Raw genomic sequence first — 24200 nt, forward strand, 5'->3', positions numbered from 1 at the left:
TAGGTTATCGCGTGATTAGATATCCGTGTCAGTAGTGGGATATTATATAGCCTTAACCTTCCTCTTGAGTTATTCTATCGATTTAAAAAAACCGCATCGAAATCCGCGTAGCTTTTAAGATCAAAACACATAAACATAGATACAGACAGACAACGTGAAGCGAAATTGTTTTATACTTTAGAGAAGAGAAAATAAAAAACAACCAATATGTAAGTGAAATGGAGATTGAAAGACTTATACTGCTCTTTTTTTCTATATTTTAAAACACGATATTAAAAAGGAATATTGTTCTTACTAAACTTGTAACTAGAGATAGGCAAGACAGATAGATATTCTTTATTGTTCCCTCCAAAGTATTATATTAAATTAAGACGGAAATAAATAAACACAGAGAATACAACAAGCGACTTCCTAGCAAACGGTACGAGGAACGACAGTCGTGTAGATTATAAATGCACGTAGAGATACAGCGTTAGTAAGGCAATATTAGGTATCTAATAGAATAGAACAGAACAGAAGATCACTTATTCAAATAAAATTTATTTTAAGCACTTTTGAATAGTCATAACAATTTTTTTAATCTACCGCTCATTTGGAAAGCTGTCTCATCACAAGAAGAACGACGAAGAAACTTGTGTGTTGCTCTTTTAAATAATCCTTGTAAGTTCACATTTTTCAAGTTGAAACGTATGAATACAAACTACCAACAAGTAGTAATTTATTAGGGTCAAATACAAAAACACAATAAGATTGAATCAGTTGTAGTGATAAGAGCAGACCATGTGGGAGCAGTGCATGTAGGGAATGCCCTACAAGCTAACATAGTAATATTACAAATGTCAAAGTTTGTTATTAAATTATCACAACTGTACAGCAAACAGCTGAATTGACATAAGATATGAAGATTTTATCATAATATACGTACGTTACTGACTATCTTTGTTCTAAAAAAATAGTCAAAGTCGCAATACCTGAAAGGCAAAATTTACCATCTTAACTCATATCAAATATCATTAAGATTCGTTCAGCCGGTTATAATATTAATATTGATTCTGCATTAAATGCAGAACCCATTTGAATGTAGACATTTGACTTAACACTGCTATTTTTTCAGGGATTATCGTCTGGTATAATTGAATAGCTATACTGAGGTATGTTCCAAAAAAAAAAAAAAATTAATTCTGACAAAATTAGTGTAGAATGAATATCTATACACCCTTCACGCCTAGGGTAGATTCAATGTAGGAAATAACAAAATTGGTCCAAAAGGTCTATTCTATTCTATTCTCTTCCAGAGGATTAAGATATCATGCCTCTTATTCTGTAATTTCACTGTCTATCGCATCCTATAACCAAAATATAGTTTATGAAGCATACATGAGATACCTGCGAGGATTTTTTACAGTTAGTCTAAAAATACAGTTTAATGAGGCTTTCTTCTTATTTGAATTTGGTTTAAAAAAGCTAAGAGTTGGGAAGGCACTTTAACTAAGTAGTGGCTTGCAATGAGTGTATCCTTGAGATTCAAGAATTCAAATAGTCATTTAAGAGCTTCTTGAATGTTGAGAATTTAATTTATCTATCTATAGGAAAGACTTCCAGTCTAGCTGTATTTATATTGCAGCAGAGGCGGCTAATTGAATTTAATCTTTCTCGGAACGGTCGTCTGTAGTAATCAAAATAATCACCAATTATATAATAGTTACGGAACATAACTAAAAAAGCCCCACATAACTTATAGTCCATAAGCTGGTTATATCTTAGTTTAAAGATTTCTATGTTAATAAATTAAATTAATAAACTAACTATATAGTAGATCGATTTCTCGCCCTAAGAACTTTGTAGGAGAAAATTCGATTTAACGAGACAGGAAAAATATAATTACAACTGAAGACCACTCGCGTAAAATAACCAATTTAACATGAGAATACTCATGTTAAATTAGTTAATTTATATAACGAGTACGTAAAATTTTATTCTCGTTTTTAGTCCATTACAATTTTACTACAAATGTTTTTTTTATAAGTAAGTAAGTAAGTTTGATGAAGATCCTTCAAATTAAAAAAAATATGTAAGTCATTTAGCTTTGTCCTGTTAATACCTACAATATTTTAAAGATCATACTAATTTTATACTTATATTATATACATTTGTAGTCGAAGTTGTCATGTATTCCTTTACTGGCTATGATATTGAAGGAAATTATGAAACGATACGAAAATTGCTGTCCACCGACGGAAGAATAAATAAGGAATCAGTAATCAGTAATCTGTTCAACATTTTTCACCGCTGATGACTAGTTCCGACGAAAAATAGGCTCCACTCTTGTACAGGATATTACATTGATAGCTCAATCAGCTAACGGCAGACACTTCCCTTCAAATAGCGGAAATCTTGTGATTTGGGATGTAAATGTACCCACTAACTCGGACATCAAATTCGGAGTCTTACTGTATTTTGTTTTGTGCGGAAATTGCTGAATTATTCAACAGGATTGATACTATGCTTACCTGAACAAATCGAATTAATTTCATTCCTGTAGATTACTGCAATCAATACCTTGGTTGTTGTTATTTAGACATTGTATTTAAATATATTTATAAATACTGTAAAAAACTATGGCCTAAAAATAACTACATACATAGGCAGTATTATTGCAAAATCTAGATTCAATAAAATGTCAATCAAACGCATCTTTTGTAATGTAGCATGCATTTCTACAACAGAACATGTAGCCAACTTAACTTAGTATTTTATTCACAGAATCGTATTTATTGTACGATTCCTAGAAGCCATACTGGTTGGACCTTTTTCAAATGTTAACGATAATTAAATGAATAATAAGTATTATTTGTTTCTAGGTAACATTATTATTGTGAATTAGAAGCTTATTATATTTTGGCAGCCCCAGCAACACAAGGGAGATTCTCCTCGTGGAGTGAACGTGGGTAAAGTAATTATAATATAAATTTTTTGTTACATCTATTACAAACTTTTCTCTCTTCAATGTACAGAGAAGTTTGTATGTTTGGCTCTTTAATCTGGCTCGTGTCTTATCGAGTTTATCTAGTAATAGAAAGCTTATTGTATCTTGTTTTAACTACAAACGCGTCTCATTGAATATGTATAGGAAACGTCTCGTTAATCTCTCTTTAGTAAGCCTGTAAATCTGCTTTCATATAATCTTATGAAGTGTATCAAGCGGCATACCGATTTAAGATAAATGTCGACGACGTACTTAATAACTAGGCAAGTATGTATTCTCTGTCATATTTCCGACCGGTATTGTACGACCTAAAGTACTGCGTCATACTGTTAGTATGATCCAGTACTTTCCATATGATTTTAAATCTTTTATGTCTATACATTATACATACCTATAAAATTATCTATCTGTGTAAATTTAATTCGATTCATCAAACCATTGATACGTGATTGACCAGCAAATATACATACCTACCAGGCATGTTAAGGAGATCCATAACCGTAACCGAAACTATCGGATATCTGATATAAAAAAATATCCGTAATCGTAACTGAATCCGAAATTAAAGTTACGGATAATATCGGATATAATATAGGATCGGAGCCTAATTTAGACACGTTATGTAACCATTTTATTAGATATTTGTATTTTACTTTTGAAATTCCTTAAAAAAATATTATCCGTAACCGAAATTATCCGAAACTAACGGATAATATGAAACAATTTCATATCCGCATCCGTATCCGTATCCGGTATAATAATTATTTCTATATCCGAAACCTATCCGTGTCCGAAATTTCATATCCATAACATCCCTACATATCTATTAATTGTATATCCACAAGTGTTAAAATTGATTGACAATCTGTCTATCTGTTTTAGACTTGCGAAACCACAGACAGGTACAAATTGTCAATATGCGTCTGGGGCTAAACATTTATTATATAACAATAATAGTTTTCCAGGGAATGTTATTAGTATTGTCCGTTCATATAATATAGAATAGAATAGAAATCATTTATTCAAACTTAATTTAAGCACTTTTGAATAGTCATAACATTTTTTTTTAATCTACGGATCATTCGGAAGCCTCTCTCATCACAAGAAGAACAAGCAAGAAACTTGTGTTGCTCTATTATTATTATTATTTCTTGTAAGGGTTATTTAAAAATAATCCTTGCAAGTTCACATTTTACAATTCTAAACGTGTGAATACAAACTACCAATAAGCACTAATTTATTAGGGTAAAATATAAATACACAACAAGACTAAAGCATTCGTAGTGATAAGAGGAGACCAGTTCCTACAAGCCGCTCTTGTTTCATGAGTATGATAGATATGTTATACATATATAATAGAAAATAACTTATATTTTAATACTTAATTTGTTTTCTAAGCTAACATTTGTTCATTTGTATCTTATATTACTATAGTAATAACATAAAGCCTATTGAGTTCTATATTAATGGCTTAGACGACCATCCCAGCCACCCAAAGTCAGCACAATGGACTAAATGCCTTAATTAAGATACCTTTGTAGGTCGCCAATGAACAATTAGGTACTAAGTAAATCTCCATCTAAATGACCAAACTAAATGTCGTTAACCTCTACAATACATACCTGTATATTATCTCAATTTTTGTTTCATAATTAATAATTCCCAAGCATCAAAAGTAGGTATCTATAAAGCTTGGGTTATTGTCTGAACATTCAATGATACCTTTACGTAAGATAAACCGACAATTAAATATTAGTCGTTTTGTGTAACGGTTTTAAAGTAAAACCTTTATGCGTGTATCTCCAGCTTCTCGCTTTGTAATGCTGTTCATTAAAATATTATATTATTAAATCCCTCAAACATGTACTAAAAACTGGGCGTATTTAATATACTTACACTCATATACCCAGTAAACCTTTCATAAAACAAAGGAACCATGTACTACTGAGAGCATAAAATATTTTAAAGCGCCAATTATAAAGACCTCATTGTGCCCCAACGAGTTCATTGTTTGTAATAGGTACTAGCGATTACACAATATTACATAGGGTTAGTAATTAGGAATATAGCGATAGTATATTTGTGAAGTTCAACAACCCTAGGTATATATGTATGTAGGTCGTAAATAGTCAATATGTGTTTTTTTCAAACTTATATAGTCGCGATTGATCGCTATTCTTTGTGATAAATAAAAAATTTCGTTTTATATTAACATGACATTTCTAAATTCTCCCTTCTTGTAATAAATCTCTTTCATCGCTCTTCATTGGTATATTTTATAAGTGTGAATATGCGATTTCAGAGGACAGAATATCTTTATAAGTACATAGTTATTTATCAAACAGAATGCAATGTGTAAAAATTGTAATAAATGATGAGGAAATTATTAATACTTTAAATTTCTGTAGCATTTTCTTTATATAGTCATAAAAACTGTGTATAAAGTCTGTCTAACTACTTAATTTCAATTGTAATTGAAAACAACATGTAGACGGAAAATAATTGTACAAAATTAGAAAAACTTGTATGCCTTAAGACGTGTTATATATTTCGCAGAGGAAAATCCGCTCTTACATCATACCTTGCAGATTATGTATGCATTTGTATCTAATAATTTATAAATATGCATGTAGGTTATATTGTAATGTACATATAAAATGAGTTTTCTTGAAAAATATTTGGAGTACTAAGACATCATTTGTAGTTAATACTCATGTCCAATGTCACACCTTTACAATTCCTAGCTTTTATTCTTTGAATTATACATTTGTAAAGAAAGTTCTAGAACTCAAATATACATACAGTGCCGAAACCTGTCCACCGCCTCTAGAAGCGTTATGACCTTCCCTATTAGTGATCATATTCCGACCGTTATTGGACTTGGGTGTATAACAGTCTATTTAGAATTACTTTTGTTAAACCACTACTACAATGACTATACTATACTTTACTTATTAAATGGGTTGTCATGCGGGTTTTAGTAAGTAACGTAGTGATTATTGAGGAATTTTTATATGTATAATTCTTTAAGGTTTTGTATAAATTGGTCGAAATACTCGATATAGCATTGGTCCATATATACTATTAAGTATGTACTAGAACGATATAATTTATGGATCTCAAATTATGTATATCGGATGCAAATTGAGCATGTCATTGCATACTGGAAATGTAACAGATGAACTCATATCCACATACCATTTGGAACCAGACCTGGTAAGAAATAAGGAAATGAGGATAAGGATATTTCTGCCAAAGCTTTTAGTCCATTCGATCAAACGGCAACTAATTGCCTCCCTGCGCGCCAGTTCGCTCGATACTTCTCTTGACAAGCACGCGATTGCATGATTAGTGCCTTCCAGTAGGCAATATATTACTTTAACAAAACGCCTAATGGAACTGATTAATGGTGAGTATTCAAATTCGGGATTGATATTATTTAAGTTACTAACTTATGTTTATCGTAAAATCGTATGATGGATCTAGGCGTTCTTTTTATATGACTTAAATAATAAACTGATGTAACTGATATACATATATACATATATTGTCACATGTACAGGATGTATGCAGAAGACTTTATGCAAAAATATAATATGTTTTGACTTGTCTCTGTATGAGACTGATATTATGCATCTCTACCTACATACACAAATACATATTACTAATAAATATTATTTCAATAAGTATTAAGAAACTTAATTAATATATTTTCTTAATTTTCAACTATACTTTTAATATGAATGTAAGTTTAATTCGATTGTATTTCTTCATGTGTAGTTACACGTGGCCTCGGTAGAAACGAAGTAAGAATGGAATGTGTCAACAATCCTTTTCATTCCCATGTAACAGACGACCTGAGGGAATAAAGTACAAAATATATGCAAGAGACGAAAAACCTGAAATTGTGTAGAATAAAATTGTATACGATGCCACTTGTTACCTAGTAGTTTTTTTATGTGATTGAAACGGCAAACAAGCTGGCTATCTACGTGATGGTAAGTGGTAACCATCATGCGATGCTAATGTCACACCTTCCATCCTGTAATTTTACTGATTTATGTCACCATTTATTCACTAAAATACATTTTACAAAGTAAGTTACTTGGCGGATTATATAGGTGAGGATGAGGTACCCACTCAGGAGAATAATCTTTACTTTAGAATGAAGAGTATCAGTCCAGTATATGTACGTATTCAGTGAACAATAATTGGTTCTTTATGATGACGATGTTATTCCATGTCTTAACCGCTTTCGAAGATTCTTTTTAAAGGACTTCAAAAAAAGAAGAGGTCTTCAATTCGACTGAATTTTATTTTTTTAACTTGTTTTTGTAAAAAAATGGAAATTATTGAAATACACATTTGAAAATATATTTTCAAGAGACTTCCAAAACGTTGATGTTCTGAATTTTATTCTATTTTTATTGTGTGTTTTTCATTTATATCACAAGATTACATACGAAACCTGACTTCCATTGATTATTTTTTTCATTCAACAGGTTTATTTATTCACTTGTTATTTTTATAGAAATGTCTCAATTAGCACAATCGTTTTTCTGTTACGGAACATATTTGTATATCATTAAATCAACTCTTTACGTAGGTATTTAAATCATGTTGTAACAAATATATTATTCTACCCTACGATTATTAAGCGTTTTCAACAATTATTTTGTAATTCCGCTCAAAAACAGAATCAGTGCTATGCTGAGTGTATTTCAATGTTTTCTCGACGGTATTAATTTCGAAACTCCGGCAGGTTTTAATCAATAGTAATTTATTATTAACCATCATTAATATCCTAATGACTTTTAAAGCTTCCAAGAGCTAAAATGCAAAATAAATGTTTGACTTTTGATATTGTTTTTCGAGTAGAACAATTTCGGAAACTGTTCAATCAATTTTAATTAGGTGTTCTGTGGTTCATTGTGATTACAATATACGTACTTATGAAATTACTACACATTATTATATGACACTAAAGATAGATACGATTTCTTAACTATAAAGAACCTGGGTATTATATCAGTTGTCTAGTCTAGTGCCCATAACACTAGTTCTGCTTAGCTTGGACACGATGGCGTAGTGTGCATTGTCCAGTGTTATTACTATCATTATAGAAGGCATTAACAAATGTACATACTACACAGGCAAAGAGTCGGAGCACAACTTATTTGAAATAAATACATACAAAAGATTGTCTATTCTGATTAAGAGTCAAAAGGTTGTTCAAAGTAATTATTAACTGCACTGGACATAAACAATTTAATCAAAAATTAGAAAATAATAATAGTAATCGTCCGGTTCATACCGGGGAATGTTGAATGTAATTAAACGTAGAAATAATTAAACATTCGACCAGCGAGCTTATTAGTGATATTTCTAAGTCGGATTACTTTTGACTTTTGTTACTATTATCTTCATGCCAGGTTCCTTATAGGCTGGGTAGTGAACCAAGTACTAACATCAGTATATTTACGTAATTATCTCAATTAATTTATTTTCTTAAATCATCTTCATCATCATCATCATTTCAGCCCGGAAGACGTTCACTGCTGAACAAAGGCCTCCTCCTCCAAAGATCTCCACGAAGATCGGTCCTGCGCTATTCGCATCCAATGCCTTCCAGTAATCTTAACCAGATCGTCAGTCCACCTTGCTGGAGCCCTTCCCACGATGCGTCTTCCGGTCTGCGGTTGCCACTCGAGATCTTATCATAATCATTATTTTTATCAGCTTCCTGACTATTATATTATAGACATATTGTAACCCTTGGAAACCAGATAATTTGGAATAACATATAATTGAAGGCCGCATGGACGGGCAGAGGTAGGGAATCAGAATCAGTCCGTCGTGCAGGTGCCCTGTACCTGCACAATGGACTGATTCTGTCCGAAAGGCCGTCAAACGAAATATGCAATCGATGGTTTATTTGACACAGGTTAGATATGCCTGGAGAGATTTGGTTGGAAAAAGCATACCTGGTGGTCACTTTGTTCCTGAAATTGTTTTATTCGAAACTCATCCTTGAGGAATCGACAAAGTAAAAGATGTGTGTATGCATTAAACATTTCTAAAAATGAAAATACATATAAATAAGTAAATCATACCAAAGTACAAAACTTATTTATACAATAAATAAATGGGTAACTGTTTACAGGACACTTATCTAAAATCTAATATGATTCTGACTTTGAATCAAAGTTGTGAAAGATGTCGGGTTAGGAAAAGTGGAAACGGCCAATCATCAAAAGCTGAATAAGAGATTATTTGATTCGTGTTCAGTCGAGATTAGGTATTTCTAATCACTTTTTAGCATCAGTTTAGAAATTGCCCAAATTTACTTGTTGTTCTGGAATTTTAAGCAACTCCGAAAGAGTTAAATTAACTTCAAAGGGTTCGGCTGAATAAGGTTATGCTTTGTCATTGGTATTTATTTTTCTGATTGATATAGTTTTAGATGGGTAATAGAATTGTTAACTGATTTGTTTTCTTAGATTCAAGAATTTAATTTTATATGGTATAAGTCACCTGTGTTGGGTATCCTTAAAATGCCCATTTATTTTGAGATATATTATATTTTGTAAATTATTTTTTCAATCGATAACGCTTACTCATTTTTTGTTAGTGTTATTTTATTAACAATGCTTGGATTTTTACTGTGTATGAGAAAAAAACACAAAAACTGATGCAATCTTTTGGAGCCAAATTGGTAATTAAATATACATAAAATGTTTTCAATGCCATAAAATATTTCGTCAACTACACCAGCAGTCATTCGCTTCATTGATTAAATTAATAATGAGAGAAAAGGATGTTTATTCGTCATGTAATTTTAAATACAATTTTTACATAAAACTTAAACATTCGCTTTGGTACTCCAGCGATTTAGCACACCACTTTGTCTGCTGCCGATCGTCGTGAGATCAGTTCCTTGCAATATGCAAAATTTTTAATAAATGGATACGGTATTGTTTTTTTATTGAATACGTGTAACTGAAAAACAATCGAAGTAAAGTTATATACCTACGGCACCGTCTCTCCAGCGTGGTAATAGTAGCATAGAAGCCTCTCAGGTAATGATAATGGTATTCAAAAGTTTTGGTTTAGGTGAAACGAGACGCGGTATCTATTTTTATTTCAGTAAGAATATTCAATAAATATTCTTCACTTACTATTTTATGGGCATGAAGATATTAAGTAAGCTTGCAAACAAACAATATTTAATAATTATTATTTAACCTTCTATATCAAAGACTTTTACAGACAATTAAAGTTACGTTAAGACTTTGGAATCTATAACTGCAATTGAAAGCTACTCAGTATATATACAAACACGGTAGACTTACCGAGTTTAAGTTTCTTTACTTAGAGTACTAAATGTACAAAATAATATCGTAACTAAAAGTATTTATAAATATAAATAGTCATGTCATAATTTTGCTAAACATTGCTATAGTAAATTAAAATACGATTGAAATGCGACTTTTATTTGTATTTTTCAATGTTTAAAAAAAGTTAGAGGTAGACTTTGTACAGTCGTCTGCGTAGGCGTGTTTCGGCTAGAGGGCGAGATAGGACAGTCATCTAACATAGTCTTCCGGAATGGCAACTCCTGAGGTATTACGGGAGGCATATGATGACGTGATGACGCGGATGATTTTCGGTATACCATATCGATGTTGATTACCATTTATCAACAAGCGCATAGTCAGATAGTTTGGAATATCAAGCAATCCGATAAAAATACTTATAATTATATACTTAATAATTATCTTATGACATAATACTTAAGTCATAAGGTAATTATTATCATAATATAATTATTTATATACAAAAAAGTAAAGAGAGAGTCTACCACTCTAGGAAAACTATTTGGAGTTAGAATAGTTTAGGGTCAGCAACGCGCACGTAGTACCCCTGGTGTTTCAGGCGTTCATAGGTTACGGTAACCATTTACCATCAGATGGGCCGTAAGCTTGATTGCCACCATCGTAGTATAAAAAAAGTTAGATTAATAATTAATTTAGCTATATATTTAGTAATGAACGTAATACCTATCGTATCACATGATTATATATATTCATAAAAACATGTTATTTAGACTAGACATTGTAGGGTTTCCCAAATACACAAAAAAATAACACAATACATTATTATAAAGCATTCGAGAAAAACTCTTGTAGAAGTATTCTATCTCTTGATTTTCCATGAAAATACAATGTTTGATTAAGAATTTATTATAAGCTTAACAGGAAATGGACCGAGTCTCATAGGAAATGAATATTGGAATGGGGAATGTAATTTTAAAGAATACCGACCGCTAACAACCAAATAACGTAATGATAATAATTAATAATAATCTTTTATCATATCTAGGCAGTAAGTAAATACATTCCATCTGTAACAGTTTACCATTAGACTGACCGTACACTAAAATTATATTTTGGAATTTTTGTTAATCCGTACTAATATTGTACATGCGAAAGTGTGTTTGTCCGTCTTTGTCATGAACATTATTATTAATATTTGACGACCTCGGTGGTCTAGCGGTCTAGCACACCGCTTTACGTCCGATGGTCGCGGGTTCGATTCCTCGCACGGCACAAACATGAGTCTAATTGTTAGTATCGGTCTGGGTGTTATCTATGTATAATATGTAAGTATTTACGAAAAAAAAATATCAATGTATCTGTATCAGTTATCTAGTACCCATAACACAAGCTTTAGCTAGCTTAACTTGGGACTAGATGACGCTGTGTGAATTGTCCTGAGATTATTATTATTTATTATGACTGCTGTAAAATATGTATTTTATTTTAATAATGTGGTAGGGGTACAACTCGAGAAGAATTCGGCTAGCGCAATATTTGAAATGCTCACATTTCGCTGGATACATGTAATTCAAGGTGGTAGGGTGCGAGTATACCACGGCCTCTAATACTACATTTTGGTTTGTTGTTTCTGATTACGGAGAGTAAGTTATAAAAATTTACAATAAGATACCAAAGGATATATTGGAATTACCCTTAAATAAATTCAAAACATCTGCATATGATTGTATGTAATATGATTTAATATTTACTGAGCAAGGCCTATTACTCACTAAACGATTACTTGAATGACGAGCGTGCATGGCAATAGTTTTCTTGTTCGGGATTTTTATTTAATATTAGACATAGACACCTATATAAATGCATTGTAAATAAACTGGATTTAAAAACAAAAGTAATTCAATTGAGTTTCTTGCCAGTTCTTCTCAATTGGATCTATATACCGAACTGGACGGTAGGGAAAAAAATTATAATGTAAAACTTGGCGTTCATAAGCGGCTAAAATGTCCTACATGAATAAATGGTTTTTGAATTTTGAAGTATAAATCGACATGCAAAAAATTTTTGATATCCAACTTCACAATTCACATTCATTTCGTCTCAATCAGTGTTATAAACCACTATAGTATCATGCTCTTAATATTCTTCTTAAAATTTGGTATTAAAAAATAAATATAAGAAGTATCTACGGTACCCTAAAATCGGACAAACAACCAATTATGCACGTATAAAAATTAATGCAGTGTTGTGTGTTTTATATCACTGTTATTTTATTTCCTTTTTACTGACACAGATCGTAATTTGAATGAAACTGCCGTTAACGAAAATCGTAAAGTTCAGTGAGTGGAAAAACTGTAGGGGCAAAGGGTGAAATAAAATCATCAGTTTTACAATACGCCCCGGCTGAAGGCTACGCTTTTTGCGTAAGTTGAATGTTTCGTGTTGCTTGTGAGTGACGTTTTTGTTATCGTGAAAGATTAACACAGATTATAATAAGCCACTGGTAAAGGTGTTTGAATTATGAAATGTTGCTTTCTAATCCAGAACCTTTGATCATTTCGGGCAACATTCCCAGTTTTAAAAGCTAAGTTAGTTAAAATGCTATTACAGTTGTATACGTACTAAATTATAAATTTCTAAATTATTAAAACAACAAACAAAGTTTAGTATGGATGTAGATACTGAACTTATTAAACAACAAATCTATATGTTAAAGATATACATACCAGTCTATCACGTTTTATTATTTATGTTACAACTATGATTATGGGTTTTAAAAACCCATTCAGATGCGTGCAATTCAAAATGTAACGTCAATTTCTTTCAAACAAAGAAAATAGCACATAAGGAAAAAAATGATATATAATATTTCTTAAAATAGGTTCTCAAATGATGAGATTTCTCTATAATGTCGTCGATCTTATATTATAGATTATATGACTGTAGTAGATAATACTACATTATTCTTTAATGTAAATATAAAGTAGTCTTCTTAAATACTCGCTTAATTTCGTTCAGAATTCTTGGATAAGACGATAGCGAAAATAATATAAAAAAGGTTGAGACGACTAAGAAAACAGTAAAGAAGAAGCAGTATTTTTGAAAGTATTTGGTTTCGTTTCAGTCAATAAATAGCTTTTGTAACATTACATTACGTTGCAAAAATATTACGCCAAATGAAGGCCATGTTTGTTTATCAGAAATATAATATTATATACTTAAATATAAGACATTGTACGAAATTAATGATACCTATTTATTAAAGTTCATTCGGCTGTTCTGATGATAAGAGGGAAATAAATAACTTCACATATTTGCATTTACATTCTGAAGTTAAAATAGTATAGTGTAAAAAATACATATCATCATCATATACATCGCATATGCATAACAATAAACAAATAACAAAATATGTTTTGAAATTCACATAATTCGATACATTTATTTAGACTTCTATTAAAAATGGTTGTGGGTTTTAAAAAGTAAAAGAGTGATTTCTATTATATTATTATATAGAAAATACCCAGACCGATACAGACCGTATATTTAATACGTATTTACAAAAAAAAAATTTACTTCAGTTATTTAGTAGCCACATCACAAGCTTTATTCAGATTGGGACTACATAGCGTTGTGTGAATTGTCCAGGGTTAATATATAATTTGAGTATTTCTTATTCGGTAGTTATTTAAAATTTTTATTTGTATAATTATATTCGAAATGGCATCCGAACAAAAATGTCATATACAGGTATATACGAAATTAAGGAATATTAAATTGAATATGTTTATGAATACTCAATCTATTGCTACTGCATACATTAGAAAGATCATTTCGCTTGATGTTGCTATCGCGGTCTATATTCATACTGTACTACTGGATATTTATCGATTTATGGCAACTTGTCTACGGGTTTAGGTTCATATCACTTTATGGTGTGTATATCGAACCTATCATACTAATATGCAAAATCAAATGTCCTAATGAAAAGGTTGGTATCGATCTAAATACTATATAACGATCTAATGGGAGGCCAGGATAATGATCTATGCTAGGACATTTTCATTTCTATAAATGCTCAAGTGAGAATGGTACTTGAATCGGGGTGAACGAATTTCCTTTTTACGCCTTCTGCGATTTCAATCATAATGGTATCGGATTTCATGATTTATTTTATACCTATAAATGTAGGTATAAAATATTGATGTAGGTTACTTAAACAAAATCGATAGTTATAATCATAACTTATACTTGCATATTTGTAATATGTGTATATATAAAATGTAATAGGCAAGACAATATTGCAATATAATAACGCTAATAAACACTTAAAATTATGACAGGGCTTAAACTTGCTGTTTATGTGTTTAAACTTTGGCTTAAAATCTGAATTCAAACTGTATGTATATTTGTGAAATAAATTCCCGCCAATGTTCGAAAAAGACATCTAATGTATATCAATTATTAGATGCCATTTCGATGCGATCGCAATTCGATAACGTCAAAAGTTACGCCACATACAGAGTGAAAGCTTTTCAGCCACTGTTCATTCTGGCATCGTTGTTCGTCCGCGTGACCAGAATATATTGATTGACTGCAATAAAAAGTGTCTTTCTCCAGAGTTCTTCATCCGAAACGTGTAATCTAAATTTAATGACGTCGATATTTTGTCGTTAAGTTACAAGAACTTAAATTTACCATTCGATAAGTAATATGAACAAACGAATTGACGTCAATATTTTTTCAACATATTTAAAAAGGAGAAGAGACTCCATTCGCATTATTTTGTTGATTGGTCCTGCAGAAATTTGATCAAGTCCTATTGTGCTATTTGATAAAAGTCGATTCTAGGCTAAGTGATTTATATTTCGAGGAGCCTTCGCGTATATGAGTGAGCTTTGATAATGATATTTGCATTTTAAGAATAGCCTTACTGTTCTACGATTTACAGTGTATCTATGTTATAATTATAAATAAAATTAAAGCTGGTATTTTCGTGGTCTGAATACTTTATTATTTTTAAATACAATGCCTGCCATTTTCTGATTTAAGCTTTGTGAAAGAGAGTACAAAACTAATTTAGTTTATTTAATATAAAACAAAATTGCTTTTTAGTTTAGAAGAATATGATGGTGTTATAATTCCCATAGCCACATCCATAGTCACTGTATTGCTATATGAAGGAATGAAAGCAGCAACTAATTTGTTGTTTGAAAATATTTCTGAAAAGGGTTCCGGCTGGCGATGCCGGAAAAAGCCAGTTCTTCGTTTACAGTGCTATCGTTTTAATGAGAAAAGTTTCGAATTTGATTAGTGTAGGGTTAATTTGTAACTGTCATCTTAAAAATGTTACGAGCATAATATTATTTCGAGTCTACCATGAGGCAGGTATTGTTTATCTGAAATTTAATTTAGCACTTATCGTGTATTTCTAAAAAGAGGTAATTTGAAACGAATACAAAACATTAACACACGCCTCGGATTCACTTTGTATCGGTGAATACATAAAAGTGTGCATATTTTGCGTTGAATATGTAGAGGTATATAATTGGTTATTTCTGTAAATTAATTATATGTATTAAAATATATCAGCTCTCTTTTCAGAATAGGTACCTCTACTAGTACCATCTGTAGCGGTCTATGAGATTTCAAAAACTAAATTAAATGTAAATTATAAAGAATATGAGTAAAGTTGATAGGGTATTTATTATATACTATGATTAACTTGATTTTAAAAAGAATTAAAAAAATAATTTCTAACGTCAAAAACAATGTATGTAGATAAGTACTCTGTAATCTATTAGAATTAAGTTATTTTAATCGATGATACATATTCAGTCATATTGAAATATACTGAGTACTGTGAGTAATATACTGAGCTGTGCCCGCGGTTTCACCTGCGTTAAATTTCACTACATAAATTTTAATAAATTGTGTTATTCTGTTGTGATTCTACAAGTTATTCTGATGCATAAGCTATATTAGTGTAAAGTTTCATTAAAATCCGTTCAGTAGTTTTTACGTAAAAGAGTAAGAAACATCCATACTTATAAACTTTAGCGTTTATAATATTATTAAGCTTAAGATTATAATGAAAGAGATTCTCTGTGAAGATAGAGTAAAAATACATATACAAGAATAACGTTTCTACGCTTTCATTCCGAGGATGTAGTAGGAGGCATCTACGAAAACCAGTCATAAAACACCAGTGCTAAAAAAGGACCGAAAAAGTTGCCTAACTAGCGTAGTGATAATAGGTTAATAGTTTCTTATTGTGCAGAAATTCGCATTATGCAGTGGTTTCGTATTAACACAGTATTAATTACCCGAGTTAGACTTTGTAAAAAGTTATTTTGCATGCCTACCTGTCTTGCCACACTGTTTTCCAGTTGTATTGTAGGTAGTGAATTGGCAGTGAAATTATAGTATAAGAGAGCATCTTAGTCCTCTAGAATGACAACACACGAGTGGTATGATAAATGACAACGGGATATGCCTAGTGGTGTTCATGTATATTGGCGATGATTACAGATTACGATCAGTTGGGCCGTAAGCTTCTATACCAATTTAAGTATAATAGAATACATTAATTGGCAAAATTTCCTTACTAGAGATGTTAAGTTTGAGATATGCCGAGAGGGTCAATGATAGGTAACAATGTAAGCTGATATATATATATCGGGATAGAAGTGATCAGGAAAGTCGGTTGAGAGTGCTTTCGTTGGAATTACCTAAAGTAGTAGCTTAGGTAATTGCTCATATTTTGAAGAAACGTCTGAGGTATACAGAATTATAGGTTTAACATAAAAGTCTTTTTTTTATACATAATGTAATATACCTATTACATACAAATATTATAATTTTATGAAAATAAAAAAAAATAGTTTTAATGACTAGTACACTTATACTACAATTACAACTATTAGTTTACTACAACGCACTTAAGGCTGTTATCTGTAGTATCTATGGAAAAGGTATTTAAAACTAAAAAAAGTAATACATTTTTATTTTATTCTCATCATACATATTTATTTATTCAGTAATAGCATTCTTTATTAATATCTACATATCTATAAATAAATACAGATAAATAATTATATGTGAAATTGTTTCAGGTGTCTATTTAACTTCGTGAAATTAAAGGCAGGTACGTATTTGCATAAATTAAAACTTATATTGCTGTGGGCTTAAAATAAATCCTGCCTAACATGTAATACAATTTCATATCTATTATATACATACATATGTATAATAAGATTATTATTATTAGAGCAGTAATTATAATAAATAAACAACAACTGGAAAACTCACAGACAGTTATGGTAATTACATGTGTTCTCAAAGTAAGCAGAGCTTGTACTCCATGGCTAGGCTATATAAATTCTAGCAATCTATTGGTTAGTAAATACATAAATAATACTTATCAAGAATTCATTTATGTCAGTATGTTTCGTACAGGAGTAAAACTTGCAGGCATCGAAAGTTCTTAATCACTAGATTATTGTTTGCTTTTGCATATTACACTGTGTTGTTGTCGGTCAAAATTTTTTATTAGTATTTTTTTATCATACAAAAAGATATAATAAAATTCTTAATAGTAAACACAATGTAAATGAAGTATTAAACTATATGGCGTCAGCTATACGTAAGAAAAAAAGACGAAAATTACGACTACGATTTATAAATTACAAAGTAAAATAACACCACTAATGTACGGTCTCATTTAATCCAGGATAGGTCAGAGGGTTTTAAGATCCCCTTAAATAAATGAAAGGGTGTCCCTTTTTATTTATTTAAGCGTACATTGCGACATATTCTTATAGCACGTTTCAAATAAAAACTTATAGGAACGAATGTTTAATATATATGTTTTTTGATTGATTGTCTTTGTGAACTCACGGCAGGTACCTTACTCTCATTTCCCTGCCTGGGGTAGGCAGGAAAGTGAGGGGACCAAAGTGCTCTACTGTAACAAACAACCTTTAAAACCCTTTGTTTCGTATTCAGAAATGCATTTAGGATTGGGCAGTATTTTTTAATATATTTATTAGAATATCAAATATATAAAATGATGTAGTATATTTTTCAGACACCGATTCAACTATAGAGATTATGGTTCAATTTTGTAAACCTATTAATTGGCTGCTATTTACCGTAACTCTGTGGACCCTGGACGCTGTTTTACCAATGGAGACATGTACCAAACGAGTCAGTTTAGCTCGAGCAGAACAGACAGACGATAAGGGTCGTAGATGCTGGGACAGGGTCAAGGTGCATTCTTGTGGAGGAAGATGCGACTCTAGAGAAGTAAGTTTTTTATATATTGGTAATACATCAGATGGAAAGTGATAACCGTTGTCAAAAGGTATGTATACCAAAATCAAATACATATATAAAGAAGTTTATCTGTCAATAACTGTGGTGATTTCATACCACACAATTACACTCTACAAAAGGGTACCAAAGTAATATACTTAGCGCCAGAAATAGGAGAGACATAAGTATCCACGCAGAGAACTCTGCACAAAGTCTCCCTTGGTATAATTAAGTTGAAATAAGTAGTATTAAGGAAGTAGTAGTAGGTAAGTCTAATTTGTCTCATACGAGTCGTACGTAGAAGGTACATACATCCCAACGGAACGGAGGTCTACGTGGGTTATTTAGCTTAGTGCCTAAGTGCACAACAGTAAAAGCATGCATTGGTAACTTATCACTTCAAGCACTTAAACAATGGTTTTTACTATTCTTTTAATTAATTTAAAATATTAACTATCTTACTTACTACTATAAGCCTAAAGCAGTACATATTTAAATATATCTGCTTTTACCAATTTTATAAAGTAATATAGGTACGCATCTGAAACAATTTGAAATCAAATAATTTATTTACTATGTTGGCGTATACTCGAACGGTGATTCAACTTTTACGTGTACGAACAAGTGAATATTGCAAAGATATTAACACTTAAAAAGAGCTCTCAATACGATTCCATTTGTGTGGGAGTTTGTGATATTTTCACCCATTATAAATGGATGTTGTTAAGTCTTTCCCAATATGCAAGATTTATTGCCAATCATACCAAGTTGTCACAATTGAAAGTTGTTACTTTGTGCCTCAAAGTATCTTCTTTAATATAAAGATATCGACACTAAATATGTATTTTGTCAAAAACACTTTGTGTTTATATAAATTCTGTAGGTATTCTTTGAAAGTAACACAAACACAAATACGTAAGCAAGATTGATAGTATCCTCTGAAAAAATAAAAACAGATAAGAAGTTTAACAGAACATTATTCCACAAAAAGTAATAAAAAGTTAGCTGGAATTCAACTTGAGGGCAGCACACACCTCTTTTTAGGGATTCGTACTAAATGGAAACAAAATAAATGTATTTAGTTTAGAGACAATCATGAATTTTCTCTCTAGATATTGTGTTATTAGTCTCCACAACAAGTCAACAGTATTTTGTATTCAAAATAAAACAGGATACTTATTAGTTTTCTTGAAATATAAACCATTCTAACATCCAACCATCGATTTGTAGAATAAAAATAGAAACGGCAACTGAGATCTATGCCTTATCCAATTTTAGAGTTCGCTGTTAATTTTATCATTGACAGATTTTTTTTAAAAGAAAATAGGTAAGGCTGTGGTTTTGATTAAAATTAATTATGCAATTTCAAGAAATTTTTAGTAGTTTTAATTGCTCAGGTTGGACTTTCCGAACGAGATATTACATTTTTCTATGAGCAGGCAATCGTGTTTGTTTTGCTTAGGTTTGAATTTACACTGTAAATACAGACACAACATACAGCTACGAATAGTGGCTCGCAGCTCGAATTTTAATGATTTGCGATAGTGGTTTGCGCGGGAAAATAGAGAATTTCCTTCTTCACTCAGATTTCCCTTTTTTATATTTGTTGTATTAAAATTATTATATTTTTGATAACTAAGTTTGAATTAAAAAAATATATATTTGAAAACATACCAACTCGAGTTCAATAATACTGACCTAAGCTAAATAGTTACTTACATTAATCTATATGTTTTTTTATTGTGGTATAAAAAGGAATGTTTAATTCCAATCCAATATTCCATATACTTTTACGCCCGATCTGTTTTTCTATTTATGTAATTATAATGACGAATTTAAAATTTGTATTGATCACAAATGTGGCTATATTTCATCAAATATAATTGACACGCGAGCCTGCCGTAGTCCTTCGGTTTAATTACATTTAGACGGTGTCAGTCTAACGAGAAGTGCCCTCTTAAGTGACACGTACGCATTGTAGACCTTGAACTGTAAGACTGCTGGTAATTCATAGCAGAAGCACGCTACAAAACTAGTATTCTTAGTCAATTACGAGAGGGTCTCTTATATAAAATAATCAGTCATATAGATTACCAGCGTTCCGCCCCAAATACTGGAATTTCAATTGCACTTAATACAAAACCTTACTGAATTTATCACACCTAAACCTGCCTCAGAAATTATTCCTTTGATAGATTAATCAACATAAAAACCTGTAAGGTACGTTTTGAGTGGCATTATTTTATAATATGTATGTTATTTTATAATATACAAAATCAGCACAATAAACTTATTAAAAGTATAAGAGATCAGTATAATAATCTCATAGTAGGACATGATAATTATTGTATTCGTTTTTTTGGTAGAAAAATGTATATAAAATTTTGATCAGGAAACTATTATTGACAAACAAGTGTAAAATATATCGAATTTGATTAACAATTGACAGAGATATAAAAAGTAATGCGTGACTTATTCACAAGATACAGTTTAATATAATTATCAGAAATATGAACCTATGTCCTTTGATGGAAATTCGGTAAAATGATCTGAAAAGAAAGATACCTAGAATATTGTCTACAATCAATATTGTGCTACGACGTATCCCGTACACTCTGTGACAGGAGGCGTTGATTTTTTTAATATACAAAGTTGTATAATGTATTGAAGTACTTATTTTTAATAATATTAAATTTATTTATTTGCATATAAATGTACAAACCCAAAATAATTTGAATTATATTAAAACACTACGAGTCATATTAGTTTTGAAAACATAAGTCATAGGTGATAAGTTAACCCCTTAATATAGTTATAAAAAATGACAAATACCTACAGAACTCATTATATAAGGCTCGACACACACTTATTCACTTTTCTAATGGACTCGTTTTAAGCCCTGTTTTTTACCGCCGTTTTATATTACAGGGAGAAGTTTATAAATAAATTATATCTATCTACACTGTAGGCGTTGAACATTATGAAATTTGATTAATTAATAAGCATTTAAAGATGTGGTGTTAAGAGATTCTATATAGACTTTTACATGGCGGTAATTAAAACAAAACTTTTCTTTGTTTAGTCCTAGTTTGGAACTCGTTAATTAAAATACGAATATATTACTGATTAATATTGGAAAAATATTTATATCTTATACTAGCGATGCCGCCCTGGCTTCGCATGGGCACAATTATTGTAGGCGTATCGTTGTCTATAATTTTCATAACAATTTTTTTTTATATAGATATTAGAATGCTACATAAGCTGACAGTATAATTTCATGGTAAGTGGTACCTAACCGTCGGCGGCGTCGTCGTTATTAATAAACAGCACTAATAAATGATAATATTACACAATGCCTCCGAAATGGCAACCATGGTACTATTACCATGGTTGCCATTTCGGAGGATTCGAATAAGTTAGGCCTAGCCCTCGGATATGTTATGCTATAATTTCACCGCATAACCTCGCCCATAAATAGAACCAGAGCTAAATATAGTTCTCGTTGTTCGTTATTAATATATTTAGATTACGAGTAAGAGACGAGAATAGACATGAAAGATTTTTAAAAAAGGTTAATTAAAAATTTGTTGATTTCAAATAAAAAAAAACCTATTTTTTTAATTTTGTAAACTATAGTTGTTTGTGTTTTATTTATTACCACGACATTTTTAGATAATACTGACAACTTATTGCTGGCATGCATTAGATTGAAGGTCTAATAATTAAAATATGATAACGAGATGTCTTGACTGTACGTACAGATTTCAGATTGGGAGTTTCCTTTCAAGAAGTCGCATCATCCAGTATGCGTTTACGGCACCCGCCGACCGGTGATGGTACGTCTGCGCAACTGCGATGCAGACGTTGTTCCAGGAACGGAAAATTTTCATTATATAGCTGCAGATGACTGTCGGTGCAAAGTAAGTTAATATCTTATGCGGTGTTTATTAAGGTAAAGTTTTGAGTGAATTAATGTTTTATTACTAAACTGTAATTGCGAACAAACGAAGATATACCTGATGTGAGTAGCAACTGTCATCTCGTTACTCCTTCATACGTTTGCCTTACCGGAGGATGTGATGCTTTCTAACTCTAAAAAAATGAAGAAAATCACGGGATCTTACTACGTTTTACTCCGTCATAATAGCGGTTGTACACGGCTAAAATATCGGGAATCCAATAATATTATACTAAATAAAAGTTGATTTTCTTAATTTTAAGAGCAACTAATGAATAAGTAAACGTAATATTGAAAAAGTATAAAAAATTAAATGATATTCACGCAGACGACTTTATACAAAGTCTATTTCTGTCAGTGGAATAATTTTGAATGCTTTCATTTAAAGCCGCTTTGCCCTCGTTTAACATTTAATTTATATTTCCGTAATTTTCGGGATATCTTCTCTTGTGGTGACTTTTGTTATTGGTTACTGTTGGGTTAAAACGGACTCGGATTAAAATCCATGGTTTTAGAAGTTTCGGTTCTATTAATAAATCTGTCTGTTTGTTCAAAATATACATAAATTAGATTTATTTGGGTTTAGTAATATTTCTAATAGAACTCTGTAAAGACTTTTCGATTCTAAAGATTTTATTATCATCTACATTGATTTGGGTCTTGTAGTTTATTTCCAGTAGTATTCTGTAAAGACATTTCCATTCTTATGATTCTGTTATAATTGTATACAAGAGGTATTTTTCTATTTAACTTATATTTTTATATTATGTCGAAATTAGTAACTTTATTATTAGAAGTTTTATGTACTGTAGTTTTATATTAAGAACAAAACAAATATATTTTCGACATTAGAATAAAAAATAGATAATATTAATCAATAGCTCTTATATATTTTGTTTTAATTTATCATGTAACTATTCCAGTTACATGAAAAAGTAAAACAAAATACCTCGTGTCATATAATTATAATAATACTAACCTAGCATAATTATCATTACTTTATTCACACTACTAACCAACTCATAAAAGTTTTTTTTTGTATTTACTATATGCACATAAAACTCTCAGACCAATACATGCAATGAATCAAGCACATTACAAATATTGTATCGCACGAGAATCGAACCGGTGATCATTAGAATTAAAGCGGTATGCTAAACCGTTAAACTACTGAGACCGTCAGAACTTCGTAGTAATACATTTTTATTATTACAGGTATGCTCCTCTCACCATACGAGCTGTGAATGGTTACCCCCCAATTCAACCCTTCTACAAGGCATAAATGACAACCTGCATGACGATGATAATGATTATGACATTTGAAGTAACATATTGATGCATTAAAATTGTATAATATTATATTATTGTCAATATAAATTATTTCTTTAATTCCCAGGGGACGTAAGAGACGAGAGGTGAAACACATAAGGTCAACGTAAAAATATTAACTCTACTACCTATTATGGGAAAGAGGATGATAGTATAATGTGTTTTAACATCGAGACAAATTCTAGTCCTACTACATACGTTCTACGACATACGTCGAATGGGATTGTTAGTAATGTTCATTAATGTACTCATTGCTAGCAAAGTACTTGTC

The 24200-nt window shown here is 30.9% G+C and overlaps 1 protein-coding gene across 1 annotated transcript; it reads left to right on the plus strand.

Annotated features, from left to right (window-relative positions):
• The first annotated feature begins 18435 nt into the window (after positions 1–18435).
• Positions 18436–23923, plus strand: LOC131844720 (thyrostimulin beta-5 subunit-like). The gene is made up of 3 exons (XM_059193665.1): positions 18436–18630; positions 22404–22562; positions 23816–23923. The coding sequence occupies exons 1-3, from the start codon at positions 18436–18438 to the stop codon at positions 23921–23923; spliced, it is 462 nt and encodes a 153-aa protein (XP_059049648.1).
• Positions 23924–24200: the final 277 nt, after the last annotated feature.

Source organism: Achroia grisella, unplaced genomic scaffold (genome assembly GCF_030625045.1).
Source record: "Achroia grisella isolate CSIRO2021 unplaced genomic scaffold, CSIRO_AGI_Agris_v1 utg4116, whole genome shotgun sequence".
Lineage (NCBI taxonomy): Eukaryota > Metazoa > Arthropoda > Insecta > Lepidoptera > Pyralidae > Achroia > Achroia grisella.

Coding starts and splice junctions, on each gene's coding strand:
- LOC131844720 (XM_059193665.1), top strand. CDS start 18,436: ATGGTTCAATTTTGTAAACCTATTAATTGGCTGCTATTTACCGTAACT. Junction 18,631..22,403: donor GAAGATGCGACTCTAGAGAA/GTAAGTTTTTTA, acceptor CTGTACGTACAG/ATTTCAGATTGGGAGTTTCC. Junction 22,563..23,815: donor CAGATGACTGTCGGTGCAAA/GTAAGTTAATAT, acceptor TTATTATTACAG/GTATGCTCCTCTCACCATAC.